Genomic DNA, 12,671 nt, shown 5'->3' with positions numbered 1-12,671 from the left:
TCATAATATCTCTCCCTTCACATGCCAAGATGGACGCTATAATTGCAAGCTCCTGATAACATAAAAATACTGTTAGGAATGAAAACAATAAACACCACCAAGTATTCTGATCCCCCCCTTACCTTAGCACAGGAAGGAATGAAAGAGTATCTCCTGTTCCACAATTACTTAAGTAGGGTGACTACAACATAAATAAGGAACATTTTATTTGCTACAAAGATTTGGTTTTGTTTAATTTTTACTGAATGGCAGGTGAGGGATGAAAAATTAATCATGTACCTTTGGTGGACAAAGAAATGGAAGTGAAGTAGCATCTAAGTTGAACTCAAAAGGTCATTTTCAGCTTAACTTCTTTTATATAGGAAAGCAACGGTGAAAACATTCAGAATTGGCCTAGTTCTGTAGCTTTTTCTAGCCTTTTCTTCTAGTGGGATGCAGAACAAGCCCTATAAAAGGGTCTATGATTTTTATGGTACTTTTTAGAAATGAAAAATATTCCCTAAATGACGTAGGCCACACTTTGGAATCGGATCCTGTCACCTTAGAGAGATCTGCACTTAAATGTGTTTCAGGTAGTGTTGCTTGAATGGCAGTTAGTAGCCACTTGCTCTCTGTCACCTCACTAAAAGATTTAAAGAAAGCTACCAGAATGGTGCTTAGTGAAGGGGCAAAGAATTTCCTCAGATTTTGCTCTCTCATCTGCTTTATCCAGATTTACAGAACTTCAGTTTCTCGAGGCGAAGATAAAAAGTGTATCTTTTATATTGGAGCATGCCAGTGACTTGGCCAAGGTCACACATAGTTTATAATTCAGTAACAGATATGCCCTGGATGTGCTCACCAAGTTGTGCCAAGAAATCTGGAGAACAACCACTTGGCCAACTGACTGGAAGAGATCTCTATTTGTTCCCATTCCAAAAAAAGGTGACCCAACAGAGTATGGAAATTATAGAACAGTATCACTGTTTTCACATGCAAGCAAGATTCTGCTGAAGATTATCTAAAAACAACTGGAACAGTACATCAGCAGAGAACTGCCAGAAATGCAGGCTGGGTTTAGAAGGGGTCGCGGTACTAGGGATATTGTAGCTGATGTTAGATGGATCTTAGGTAAAAGCAGGGAGTACCAGAGGAATGTCTATCTGTGCTTCATTGATTCTGAAAAGGTAAAAAGGTATTTGACTGTGTGGATCATAACAAACTGTGGCTGACTCTAAGAAGAATGGGAACACTGCATGGTTCAAAATTGGGAAAGTGTATGCCAGGGATGCATCCTGTCTCCATACCTTTTCAATCTATACGCAGAACAGATTATCTGGGAGGCTGGGGCTCTATGAGGAGAAGTGTGGCATCTGGATTGGTGGAAGATCCATCAACAATCTGCGTTATGCAGATGACACAACCCTGCTTGCTCAAACTGAGGAGGACCCGAAGCGCTTGCTGCAGAAGGTCAAGGTCTCCAGCCTTCAATATGGACTGAGGCTCAGTATCAAGAAGACAAAGATTCTCACCACTGGACCAGTTGGCATCACCAGAATGGATGGTGAAGAGATTGAGATTGTTCACAGCTTTAGTTTGCTTGGCTCCACAATCAACACTCTTGGCACCAGCAGCCAGGATATTAAAAGACATATTGTGATGGAAAAGTCTGCTATTAGGGACATCTCCAGAGTACTGAAGAGTAATGGTGTCTCTCTGGAGACTAAGATGTGTCTGATACAGGCCATGGTCTTTTCAATCACTTGTTATGCTTCAGAGAGTTGGACAATGACTAGGGAGGATAGAAGGAGAATTGATGCCTTTTAGCTGTGGTGCTGGAGAAGAGTATTAAATGTACCATGGACTGTTAAGAAAACAGGTTCATCCTGGAGAGGGTTAAACCACACTACTCCTTGGAAGCAAGGATTCTGAGGCTTCGTCTGATATACTTTGGATATGTTGCAAGGAGGGACCAGTTCTTGAAGAGCGACGTCATGCTTGGGAGGGTGGAGGAGCAGCACAAGAGGAGAAGACCCTCTATGGATTGATTCAGTGTCTGGGGTTAATCGGGGTGGGGGTGTCAGAGACAGTGAAACTGGCACAATACAGAGCAGAATTTAGGGCTCTTGTACACAGGGTTGCTATGAGTTTCAAGGAACTCGACGGAACATAAAAACAACAAGAACAGATATGCCAATTCTTCACTTTTTAATGTACCATAGAATCAAACTGCCATTTGAAATGTTCATCCTAGCACAAAAAAATAAGAAGAATCCGAGTAGATGTGTTCCCCATCTCCCTTATCCCACCAGATCCACAGAGAGGGATGCCTCTTTAACAACACTACTTTGCTTTAAGAAGGAATGCACACATTTGACTTCCATCGATTTTGCTGCTGTTTCCTATTTCAAAGGCTGATGGGAGTAGCGAGCATGTGCTCTATAGAACAATTTTTGCATCATGGTATAAGAAAATATTTTTTTTACATTTTCATTCTCAAAAAATATATATATAGAAGAGTTAAGTAGGAATTATTGTTCATTTTAAAATATAGCTAAAATACACTGAGTTGTTTGTTTTCATCACTGAACATGGTTCTTGGCACAAAACCCAGGACATTAAAGGAAACAAAACTGCCTCCCTAAATTTCTTATTGTCCATTTCGGGAAATCAAGAATAAAGACAGAATAATTCTCAAATTGATCATTATCCTCACTAGAATTCTATTTTCAGATGCTACTCTCTCAGATCATGAGAACTGCCAAAGTACAGTCTTCACCACACAGGCCAATGACTGCCCATGCCTTAAAATCAGGAGTTACTGGGTCCCTACGTGGGAGAGAGTAGAACTGGGCTCCATACAGTATGCAATGGCTACCTTTTCCAGAAAGAAATTTCCTGATCCTTCTAGATGCTTCCATGGGACATTAATGTCCAACCTAGATTTGCCTGATGTCTCTTCACATACATGGAGGCCAAACAAGTCAGCAACCAAACTACCATTTACACACTGATCACCTTTCCTGGCAAATGACGAGAATCTACCAGACTTGTAAGCTAACATCAGTGAGAATTATAGAAAATACTTTGTCTTCCATGATTAGAAGGAAATTAAATAATAATTTTCTCCTACTGTTTGGCTTCTATTAGAATATTTCTTTTTAGTAGCTTTGGACTCTAAAAGAAATATGGAAGGAGTTAAGAAAGGACTAAGACAATAAAATTCATTACTCTTTTTTGTATGTTGTTGTTTTATGTATCATTGTGTCAGAGCTCACGCATAGCCAACCCTCCAGCTGGTTTTCAGATATAGTAAATCACATAGGAGGAGCCTGCTCTGCTTTCTCCCATGAAGCACCTAGTGGAGTCGAACCATGTCCCTTCAGGTTGGCAGTGTGATTTATTAGGACTAAATGACCAGAGTTCTCTCTTCTCTATATTTATGTGGATTCAAAGAGAAGGATAAAAGAAAACACTCACTTCAAGGCAACAGCTCTTTCAAAATTCATTCTATTCTTTAGTTGCTTATTTTAGGGCTTAAAAAATCATATGAGACAAGGACGAAAAGTTACTCTTCCACGACTTAAAGCAATATAGCTACAGAATTGGAGTTCTTTAAAAGAGAGTTTCTCACACTGAGTAATCAACATGATTTCATGGCTCACTCCTGGCACTAAGTATGGAGCACCACATGGAGCAGAAGTGTTCCTTCCATGGTCACGGTCATGAAGAATATATTTTACATTTTTAACCAGGATGAAAATGCAATTTGAAAAAAAATCATGATAACCGATTTGTAACCCTGACATCTACATATGAATTCTTAATATACTCAATATTAAGTTACAAAGAAAGGGAGGGGGAGGAATAGCAAAGCATAAACCTTAAATTCAGACATAAATTTCTAGTGTTAATGTACAGAAAATTAAAAGTATGCCCCAAGAAGTAAAGATGTGTGCGTGTCTGCAAGTAGACATTCAAGTTACATTTACTATCAATCTGAGAAGCAGTGTCAGAGATAACAATGCGTGGCCTATGTTTCAATTTATTATTTAGGGTTTTCCTGCAAAAAAAGTCAACTTTTTAAGAAGTCTGAAGTTTTAGGTGGTTTTATCGCTAGAAAGACAGAATATGAAAGAGCACAGATGTATACAGTGCATCATTTATAATTCTAAACCACTGGCATAAGTATAATTGTTGTTGTTGTTGTTGTTGTTGTTGTTGTTGTTGAGTACTGTTGAGTTGGAACCAACTGATAAGTGACCCTCCAGTAGGTTTCCAGAGGCAGTAAGTCCCATGGGAGGAGACTGTCCATCTTTCTCCCATGGAGCAGCTGGTAGGTTTGAACTGCATACCTTTGGGTTGGCAGCACAATTTCTTATAACTAAGCCACCAGAGCCCCTTATACATAGACTAGATTATGAAGAAAAAACAAATCTCAGAAAAACACAAATGCACAACCAACATCAGTAATTAAGGAAACATGACCTAAAATATCAAGTAAAATACACTGTAAATTATCTTATTATGTATGATGCAATCTTCAAATGAATGGGTCACATAGTATTTTGTTTTAAACATATTAAAAATTTCTTCAACATATTATTATCTGTTTTAAATTTTTGGATACTGTGTACCACGAGGACTTTACACATAGGATGAAAATATATTTATCAAAGAATGCAAAATTGAAAGTACCTGTATAGTGGGATAGTGATGAAGAGTTACTTTACTTCACTAAAATTAAGTAACAAAAAGAAAATAAAGCCTAAGTTAAAAAATTGGGCACTCACCATGGGTGATATACTCTGAGAACTGCAGCCACTTCTACCTTGATATGGATGCATGTAATTCTGGTACAGCTGCATGCCATACTGCAAAGCAAACACATTTTCACCGTTTTTAACTTATTATTTATGAAAATCAACATACACATTAGAAGACAGAATCAACACCAAAAAAAAAAGCTTCATAAATGAAGAAAGCTTTCCTTACTAAAAACAAGATGACCAAAATTTTTTTTGATAGACACAAGTTAACACTTTATTGTCATCCCACAACTCATCTGATGACCAGTTATCAGTCATTGTTTAATGCCTCAAACCTCTTTTTGAATTGATTTTTTTTGTTTTGTTTTCCTTTTATTTTTTTTGCAACAATGAATGAATGGAATTCCAAAATTCTCTGTAGATGTTCATTGAAATGAAAAATAAACAAACTAAATTAAAAAAATTTTTAAAAAAAATTTTTTAAAAAAAAGATGACCAAAATTTTGAAAGGTTATGACTAGGTATTTCTGTCATCACAGGAGTCTAGAGCAAGGGTTACATGGTGGAGGGGACGTGGGGGAGGGTTTGTAAAACAATGAAAGAATCTTTTCTTTTACTTTTCCATAATTTTTGACTCATGTACTTATAACTTGTTAGTCAAATTTGTGTCTTCTAGGTTGCAACACCCTCATGATACATCTTCAAGGATATGAACATGTATGGCCAAGCACAATCAATAAGAGTGCATCTAAATTCCAAAATCCATCTCCATAATAGTCTATGTGTTTCCTACTGCCAAAGGGGCCCTTTAGAGTAGTGAGAGAAGACCTTCACCCTGAAACCCACAGCGTCCCTTTTCAGCAGGAAGTAGCTAAGAGAATACACCATCCCCTTTTCCTTATGAATCAGGGTGAAGTCTCTCTCAGGGAGGAGTGATAGGGAATGGCAAAGGACACACTGACAAAGAAGATTAATCAGAACTGGCTTTGACAAGCACTGTGGCAATTGGACAATTAAAACAGACATTTGGATGGCGGGGAAGAAGAACAAACTGGGGAGGAGGGTGGAGAGAATGGTGCGGCAATGAAGGAGTGAAAGCCCAGAATCCCTGTGAGTGTTCATTGAAACTAATAAAATTTAATAATAATAAAAAAAATTTTGAAAGGTAAACTTTGACTATGCAGCATTGATACATTTGATAGATTTTCACTTGGACCCATAATTTAAGATCTACCTTACCTTTACCTACATTCTGAAATTGATATTCTTAACATCAAATAACACTATAGGCCCTGATGTGGCACCCTGCCCCGTGATAAGAAAGCTCGCTTGTGAAGAGTGCCATGTCTGGTGGTTTGAGGACTGGAATATCACACACACCCCCTTAAGCAACACTGGGGAAGTCCACCCGAGATCTCTGAATGGATCAACAATTCCACTGCCTCTTTGATAAATCTCAAACTGGATACTTAGGTTGAGGATTCCCTGCACTATATGATTCTCTGAGATCAATATTTCTATCACATTGTTTAAATTTTGCTTTGGATTTCTGGGACACCAAAAGGGTGGTAAAGTCAAATCAGGCTGATTTTAGACAAAGGGAGACCAAAACTAACCAACTAAATAAATAATTCCCCAATGTAATTAAAAATAGGTTGAGTATGAAAGCCTCTTTGTGTCCAGGAAGTAACAGCACATGGATTGGACTCCCAAGCAACAACTGGAACGTGCACCTGGACTAGAATTACTTTATTAATCGAAGAAACACGAAAAATTCCAATTTCCATGGCCAAACATGTCCTGGAGGGATTTCTGCATGAATCTGATGATATCCCGCTTAGGCTGGAGATATTTTGATAGAGTACAAACACAATTACACACACACATAAAGGAACAAACTTCTCTTATCCTTCACAATCCTCTTGTTCATGGAGCTATAATCAATTTAAAAGCAGGTCATACAGAAATAAGATCAAAGAGAGAGCATGGACAGATCTTACCTTTAGGAAGAATTCACCTAGACCACTCCAACACAGCTGTTCCTCCACTAAAAATCACTTCATTAACGGCAATTTTAGGCAAGTGAATGTATTTTGCAATTAGGCAACACTGCGGAATAGCTATTGTTTTCAAGATCTTGCATTTAACAAGTATGCAATCCTGTATCTTGGGTTGCTTTCATTCAGTTATTTCTCATTTTCAATATTATTTTCTAACTTAATTTTTCTTTAAGCACCTAATGAAATTTACTCAATACAATTTCAATTACATAATATGCTTAAAAGGAAGGCAGAGTAACATCATTTTTAGTAAAATATATTTTGGGAACTAAGAGCAACAGTGTCTCTCTGGAGACTAAGGTACACCTGATACAGGCCATAGTTTTTGCAATCACTTGTTATGCATCAGAGAGTTGGACCATGACTAGGGAGGACAGGAGAATTGACGCCTTTGAGCTGTGGTGCTGGAGAAGAGTATTGAATGTACCATGGACTGCCAAGAAAACAAACAGATTCATCCTAGAGAGGGTTAAACCAGGCTGCTCCTTGGAGGCAAGGATTCTGGGGCTTCGTCTGACATACTTTGGACATGTTGTAAGGAGAGACAGGTCTGTAGAGAGGGACATTATGCTGGGTAGAGTGGAGAGACGGTACAGGAGGGCAGGACCCTCTATGAGGTGGATTGATTCAGTGACGGGTAATTGGGATGGATGTGTCAGAGGCAATGAGATTGGCACAGGACAGAGCACGGTTTAGGGCTGTTGTACATATGGTCGTTATGAGTCGCAAACGACTCGACGGCACATAACAACAACAACAACAATAATGTAATAACCTAAACCTAACAATTTTACAGGTACATGCATGTTCCTTGGCCATCTTTTATTTATCTGTTTGCCACCACCACTTTATTCAAAAGTATATTGTCCTAGTCGTCTACGACTCGACGGCATTAAACAACAACAACAACATATTGTCCTAGGTTGCTGCCTCTAGGCCTCTGGAGGTCTTTAGTGTGTATTTAATTTTGGCAAGGGCTAGGGCATAAGGTAACTTAACCATCTCCCTGTCCTACTTAGGGCAGATCAAGAACTAAAACAGGATAGAAAAGTCTTAATTGAAGGGAAAAGGATAATCTATAATTTCGATATTACATATAGGTTTCCTTTTACTATATCTTGAATGACCTCTGAGTCTATAGTTAATCTTGCTTATTTTGGACATGCTATCAGGAGAGATTAATCGCTGAAGAAAGTCACCATGCTTGATAAAGCAGAATGTCATAAAAAAGGGGTGGGGGAGACCCTCGATGAGCTAGACTTGTACAGGGTTGCAACAACAGACTCAAACGATTGTGAGGTTGAGGCATGACTGGGCAACATTTCATTGTGTTACACATAAGATGGCTATGAGTTGCAGACAACTCAGTGACACCTAACAACAACCACTGAAGTAACTGGCATTTCTTCAAAAAGAACTAGCAATGTCTCGACATGATGCTATATGACAAGACTATTGATTCACTTAAGTAAGAATCCCCAAGGTTGGGGCGGAACATATGTTCCTCCAAAAAGCTTCTCAAGGTGATTCCAACGTATAGATCATATTGCCTCGTTACTACCCCAAGAACTAACTGATTTAAAAGAGCCTCTAAATTTATTCCTTTATTTCCAGGGTACAGAGAAGCAACGATGTCAGTCTAGAGATTAACGTGTGCCTGATTCAGTGCATGATCTTCACAATTCAGAGAGCTGGATAATAACTAATGAAGATAGAGGAAGAATTGATGCATTTGAGTTGTGGTGCTGGAGAAGAGTCTTAAACATATCATGGACTGCCAAGAAAACATGTAAGTCTGTCTTAGAGAGGGTGAAATCAAGTTTCTCCTTGGAAGCTAGGATTTCGAAGCTCTGTCTCACATACTTGGGACATGTGGTTGGGAAGGGCTGATCCTTTGAGAAGGACATTATGCTCAGAAGGGTAGAGGGACAGTGCAGAAGAGGAAGACCCCAGATGAGATGGATTGATACGGTAACTAGGGCAATGGGGTAATGCAGGTATGTATATTGGAGTCAATGAGACCAGCTCAGGACAAGGCAGGCTTCAGAGCTGGTGTACACAGGGTTGCTATGAGTCACAGGCAACTTGACAGCACACGACAATAACATCTACCTTTAGAACGTGTTCTTATTCATTTCAAAATGTTCACCAGCAAGCTATGTTTATCAAAGCAATTTCCACATAGCACAAAGATACATGTTTTAAAAAATATATCCATAATAAACCATATATGATAATTTGACTTATAATAGCTCAATGTGAAAAGTATTTTAGAAGATGCTCAAGAGAAAAACACAAAACAATTGCATTAAACATCTCCAGGTGGGGACATCTAAAATATACCTCATCTAAAATAAACCTGGCAACATTCTAATGCAGAAAAGTCCTGTACACACGTTTCAGTGAACCATCTTGGCTATATATCTAATACTCTTACAAAAGTCAAAAGCGTAACATTATAGAAATATACTACTCCTATTACAACCTCACACACACAAGATAAACACATTAGGTTATCCTACTCTACTCTGGAAATGTTTATCATTTAGAGTTTAAAAAACACACACACACCTGGTGGTGGTGATTTTTCTTCTCTCCCAGGTAGCCACACAGATCCACAGTGTGTTTTCATGTTTTGAAATAGAGATATGTTCAAACCTTTATGGTTACTCCCAGCATTTAATAGAAATTTGCGCCTCTGGCAAGATTACCTTAAGCAATCTAATCGCAGTCACCCAGCACGTCCTACTCTGCTCTTCTTCTGCACAGAGCATTTTCAGGTCTCGGGGCCCTCCTGCTTTGTTAGGCTAGAAGGCCACAGCACATTGTTTATCGTTAATGCATATCTTGAAGGTAACACCTGTTGAAATAAAAGCCACTAAAATTCTCCTATATATAAGAGGAAGCTGTCTCTTTCAAAAAGAGATTAAAAGAAACCCAAGCTTACCTAAAAGGCTGAGGCTTGCTTTACTCATCTATCAAAATATTAAGCCTGTACCTTAAAGCTGAATCCATAGTTAGTCGGTGCTCCATGTTTTTTTTTGCCTGCCAGTGACACATAAACATCACTATTGCCAAATTCGCTGAAAAACTGCAAATGCCGTGGTTCCTTTAAAAAAAAAGTGAGAGTTGAAATGAATGCATAGTTTTACACTCTCTTTTGTGTTTCTATTTTATTACATAATTTATACCTTGGGCAAAAAATTATTCCAAATAGAATTTCAGTATACAAAAATAAAAGTAAAGGAAAACTAGGTCACTATATCCTTAAATAACCAGGAACTAGATGTAACTTGATTGAATTTAGGAAGAGGCAGTTTGCTCATAATTTAACGTCAAGTAGTACAAAAAAATCACAACCCATCTCCCGGTTTGAAAATTATTCTCTTTAGCCGCCATGCCAAGGAATTTGAGGCAGAGAGGACTGCAAAGAAAGATTTTTCAAAATTATTTTCATAACCAGGTTTCAGATTTTAAAGGAAGGCAGCTCAAGAAAGAGAAGAAAGCTGGTTTGAGCTTCCAGAGCAGTTTAGAAAAAGGAGAAGCAAGATGATGGCTGCTTTGTTCAAAGTGGTCCTCTCTCACACTTGTGTCCCTTGTGACCACAGCACCTCATGAGGAATGGTGTCATCTCTCAAGAGCACACCGCACGAAAGAACGAGAGAGGCTGCACAGACCTCCTCCTTTCAAAAAGAAGGATGACTGCCCGGAATAATTCACTTGGCGTTAAGATAGGTCTGATGTTCAAAGTAAAGTGTGACCCTACTTTGCAACTTTTTTTTCCCTTGGGAAGTCTACTTTGCACATGTCCTAGCAACTGGAATTGACTTGACAGCAACTAACATCCACCACCTATTGAAGTGCTTCATGGGGCATCACTGGGTCATATTATTCTCTGGTAGGCTTAACTCTAGGATGGAAAATACAATCAAAATTGGCCAAAGTTCAAATGTTCCCTAAAATCTTCCTACTGTAAATGTGAACTCAGATTAGCAGCATCAAGATCACCTTGGGAGCGGCTTAGAATTCTCAAGCCCCAATCAAATCCTATGGAATAACAACTAGCCTTTTTAAATGCTCTCCAAGCCACACATATAAACATCAAAATTTAAAACCCAGTGCTTGAAAATCCACTACACCATCAATGTGAGCAACACCATTCAAATCTAAAGGCATTCCAGTTATTTATAAAAACGTTCACGCTGCTGAGCAGTCCTGGTGACACAGTGACTAAAGCATTATGCTGGCCAAAAGTTCAGCCGTTCACATTACCAACTGCTGTGCAGAAGAAAGATGCGGTAATCAGCTTCCACGGAGACATGCAGTTTTGGTAACCCCATGGTGTAGCCCGGCTATGTCCTACATGGTCACTATGAGGGGAATCAACTCAATGGCGGCTGGTTTGGTTTTCTGGTTTGTATTCCATTTCGGATCATTGATACAGCAAGGGTTCTCACTGGACATCAACCAGTGTTCTTAGGCATTTTGATGATTTGGATGCAATGGCTATCTCTGCTTCTGAACTCCATGGGAAAATAAAGGCAGAAAAGAAAACTATTTAAAATGATCTGGCCCAAAAAATGTACCTGAGTCATTCAAGTGTGAGGAAAAAAGCTTACGAAACACTGTGAGACAGAAAGCAGCATGATGAGCTTTCCCTCTGGCCTGAATTTTGTGGCATGATTACAGATACAGCAAACCTTAGGGCACTGGAGAACCACAAGGACGGGTTGGCTGCAAATACGAAGGCCTGGACATCAGGGCAAAGTTGGAGATGGAGGTAAATAGAGGATTTCTGCTATGCGTCCTAGATACACTTCCCGCCCCTCTGCCCCTGCTTGCTCTTCAAAGTAGTGTTTGTTTTAAGCAATGCTTTTTCAACTCTTATGCCATGTACAGGAGCCCTGGTGGCAGACTGGTTTAAGCATTTTACTGCTAGCCCAAAGGTTCTCTTCCATAACAACTCTATGGAAGAAAGATTAGTCAGTTTGTTTCCAGAAAGATTCAGAGCCTCAGAAATCCTCAGGGCCAGTTCTCCTCTCCTTTAATACTATGTAGGTGGTCCCTATAGCAGTGGGTAAATGAGCCTACACCTTTAGAAATGAAAATAGAGATTTCATTTTTAAAAAAGACAGAAAATGGTCTCCTTGACATATAGATATGTCATATTGGATGCTGAATAAACTACATAATTTACACTAAGGCTAACCACGGTATCCATTTTAATATAGCCTGTTCAATCTATATGCTGAGTAATATAGTTCAAAACACTGGAGTATATGAAGAATGTACATCAAGACTGGATAAAGATTCATGAACAATCTTCACTATGCAAAGATAATACAACTTCGCTTGCAGAAAGTGGGGGAAAAAAATCAATACTTGCTGCAGAAGAGCAAAGACTACAGACTTCAATACAGATTATATCTCAAACATCAAACAACCAAAATCTTCACCACCGGACATGACCTCATGACAGCTAAGGTTGTCACATTATCATTACACTTGGAGCCACAATCAACACCCATGGTAACAGCAGCCAAGAAAATGACACATTGGGAAAAATCTGTTGTCCAAGACCTCTCCAAAATATTAAAGAGCAAGAAGGTAAGATTAAAGAATAAGGAGCAGGTACCTAATTCGAGCAATATTTCTTTTAATTGCTTCCTACACATCTGAAAGTTGGACAGTGAATAAGAATGACAGAAGTAGAACTGATGTCTTTGAACTGTAGTGTAGTAGACTCTTAAACTTCTCATAGACCACAACTGAGAAATAAAACAAACAACAAAAACAAAAGCAAAAAGCACATAAGAAAAGCAAACAGCAATATATATATATACTATATATACTAGATATACTA

The 12,671-nt window shown here is 38.7% G+C and overlaps 1 protein-coding gene across 1 annotated transcript in view; it reads right to left on the bottom strand.

Moving 5' to 3' along the window:
• The window catches only part of GRB14 (growth factor receptor-bound protein 14), a 183,656-nt gene that overhangs the window by 5,965 nt on the left and 165,020 nt on the right, over nt 1-12,671 (bottom strand). The window contains exons 7-9 of the mRNA XM_006879353.1: nt 9,807-9,917; nt 9,520-9,615; nt 4,773-4,853 (exon numbers count right to left, since the gene is read on the bottom strand). Of these exons, the coding sequence (XP_006879415.1) occupies nt 4,773-4,853; nt 9,520-9,615; nt 9,807-9,917 (288 nt within the window). The remainder of the gene's footprint in view (nt 1-4,772; nt 4,854-9,519; nt 9,616-9,806; nt 9,918-12,671) is intronic.

This window comes from Elephantulus edwardii, unplaced genomic scaffold (genome assembly GCF_000299155.1).
Source record: "Elephantulus edwardii isolate Elephantulus edwardi_28Jun2011 unplaced genomic scaffold, EleEdw1.0 scaffold00003, whole genome shotgun sequence".
NCBI classification, from domain to species: domain Eukaryota; kingdom Metazoa; phylum Chordata; class Mammalia; order Macroscelidea; family Macroscelididae; genus Elephantulus; species Elephantulus edwardii.
The sequence above is the reverse complement of the archived record's forward strand: the minus strand, read 5'-3'. Positions and strand labels throughout refer to the sequence as shown.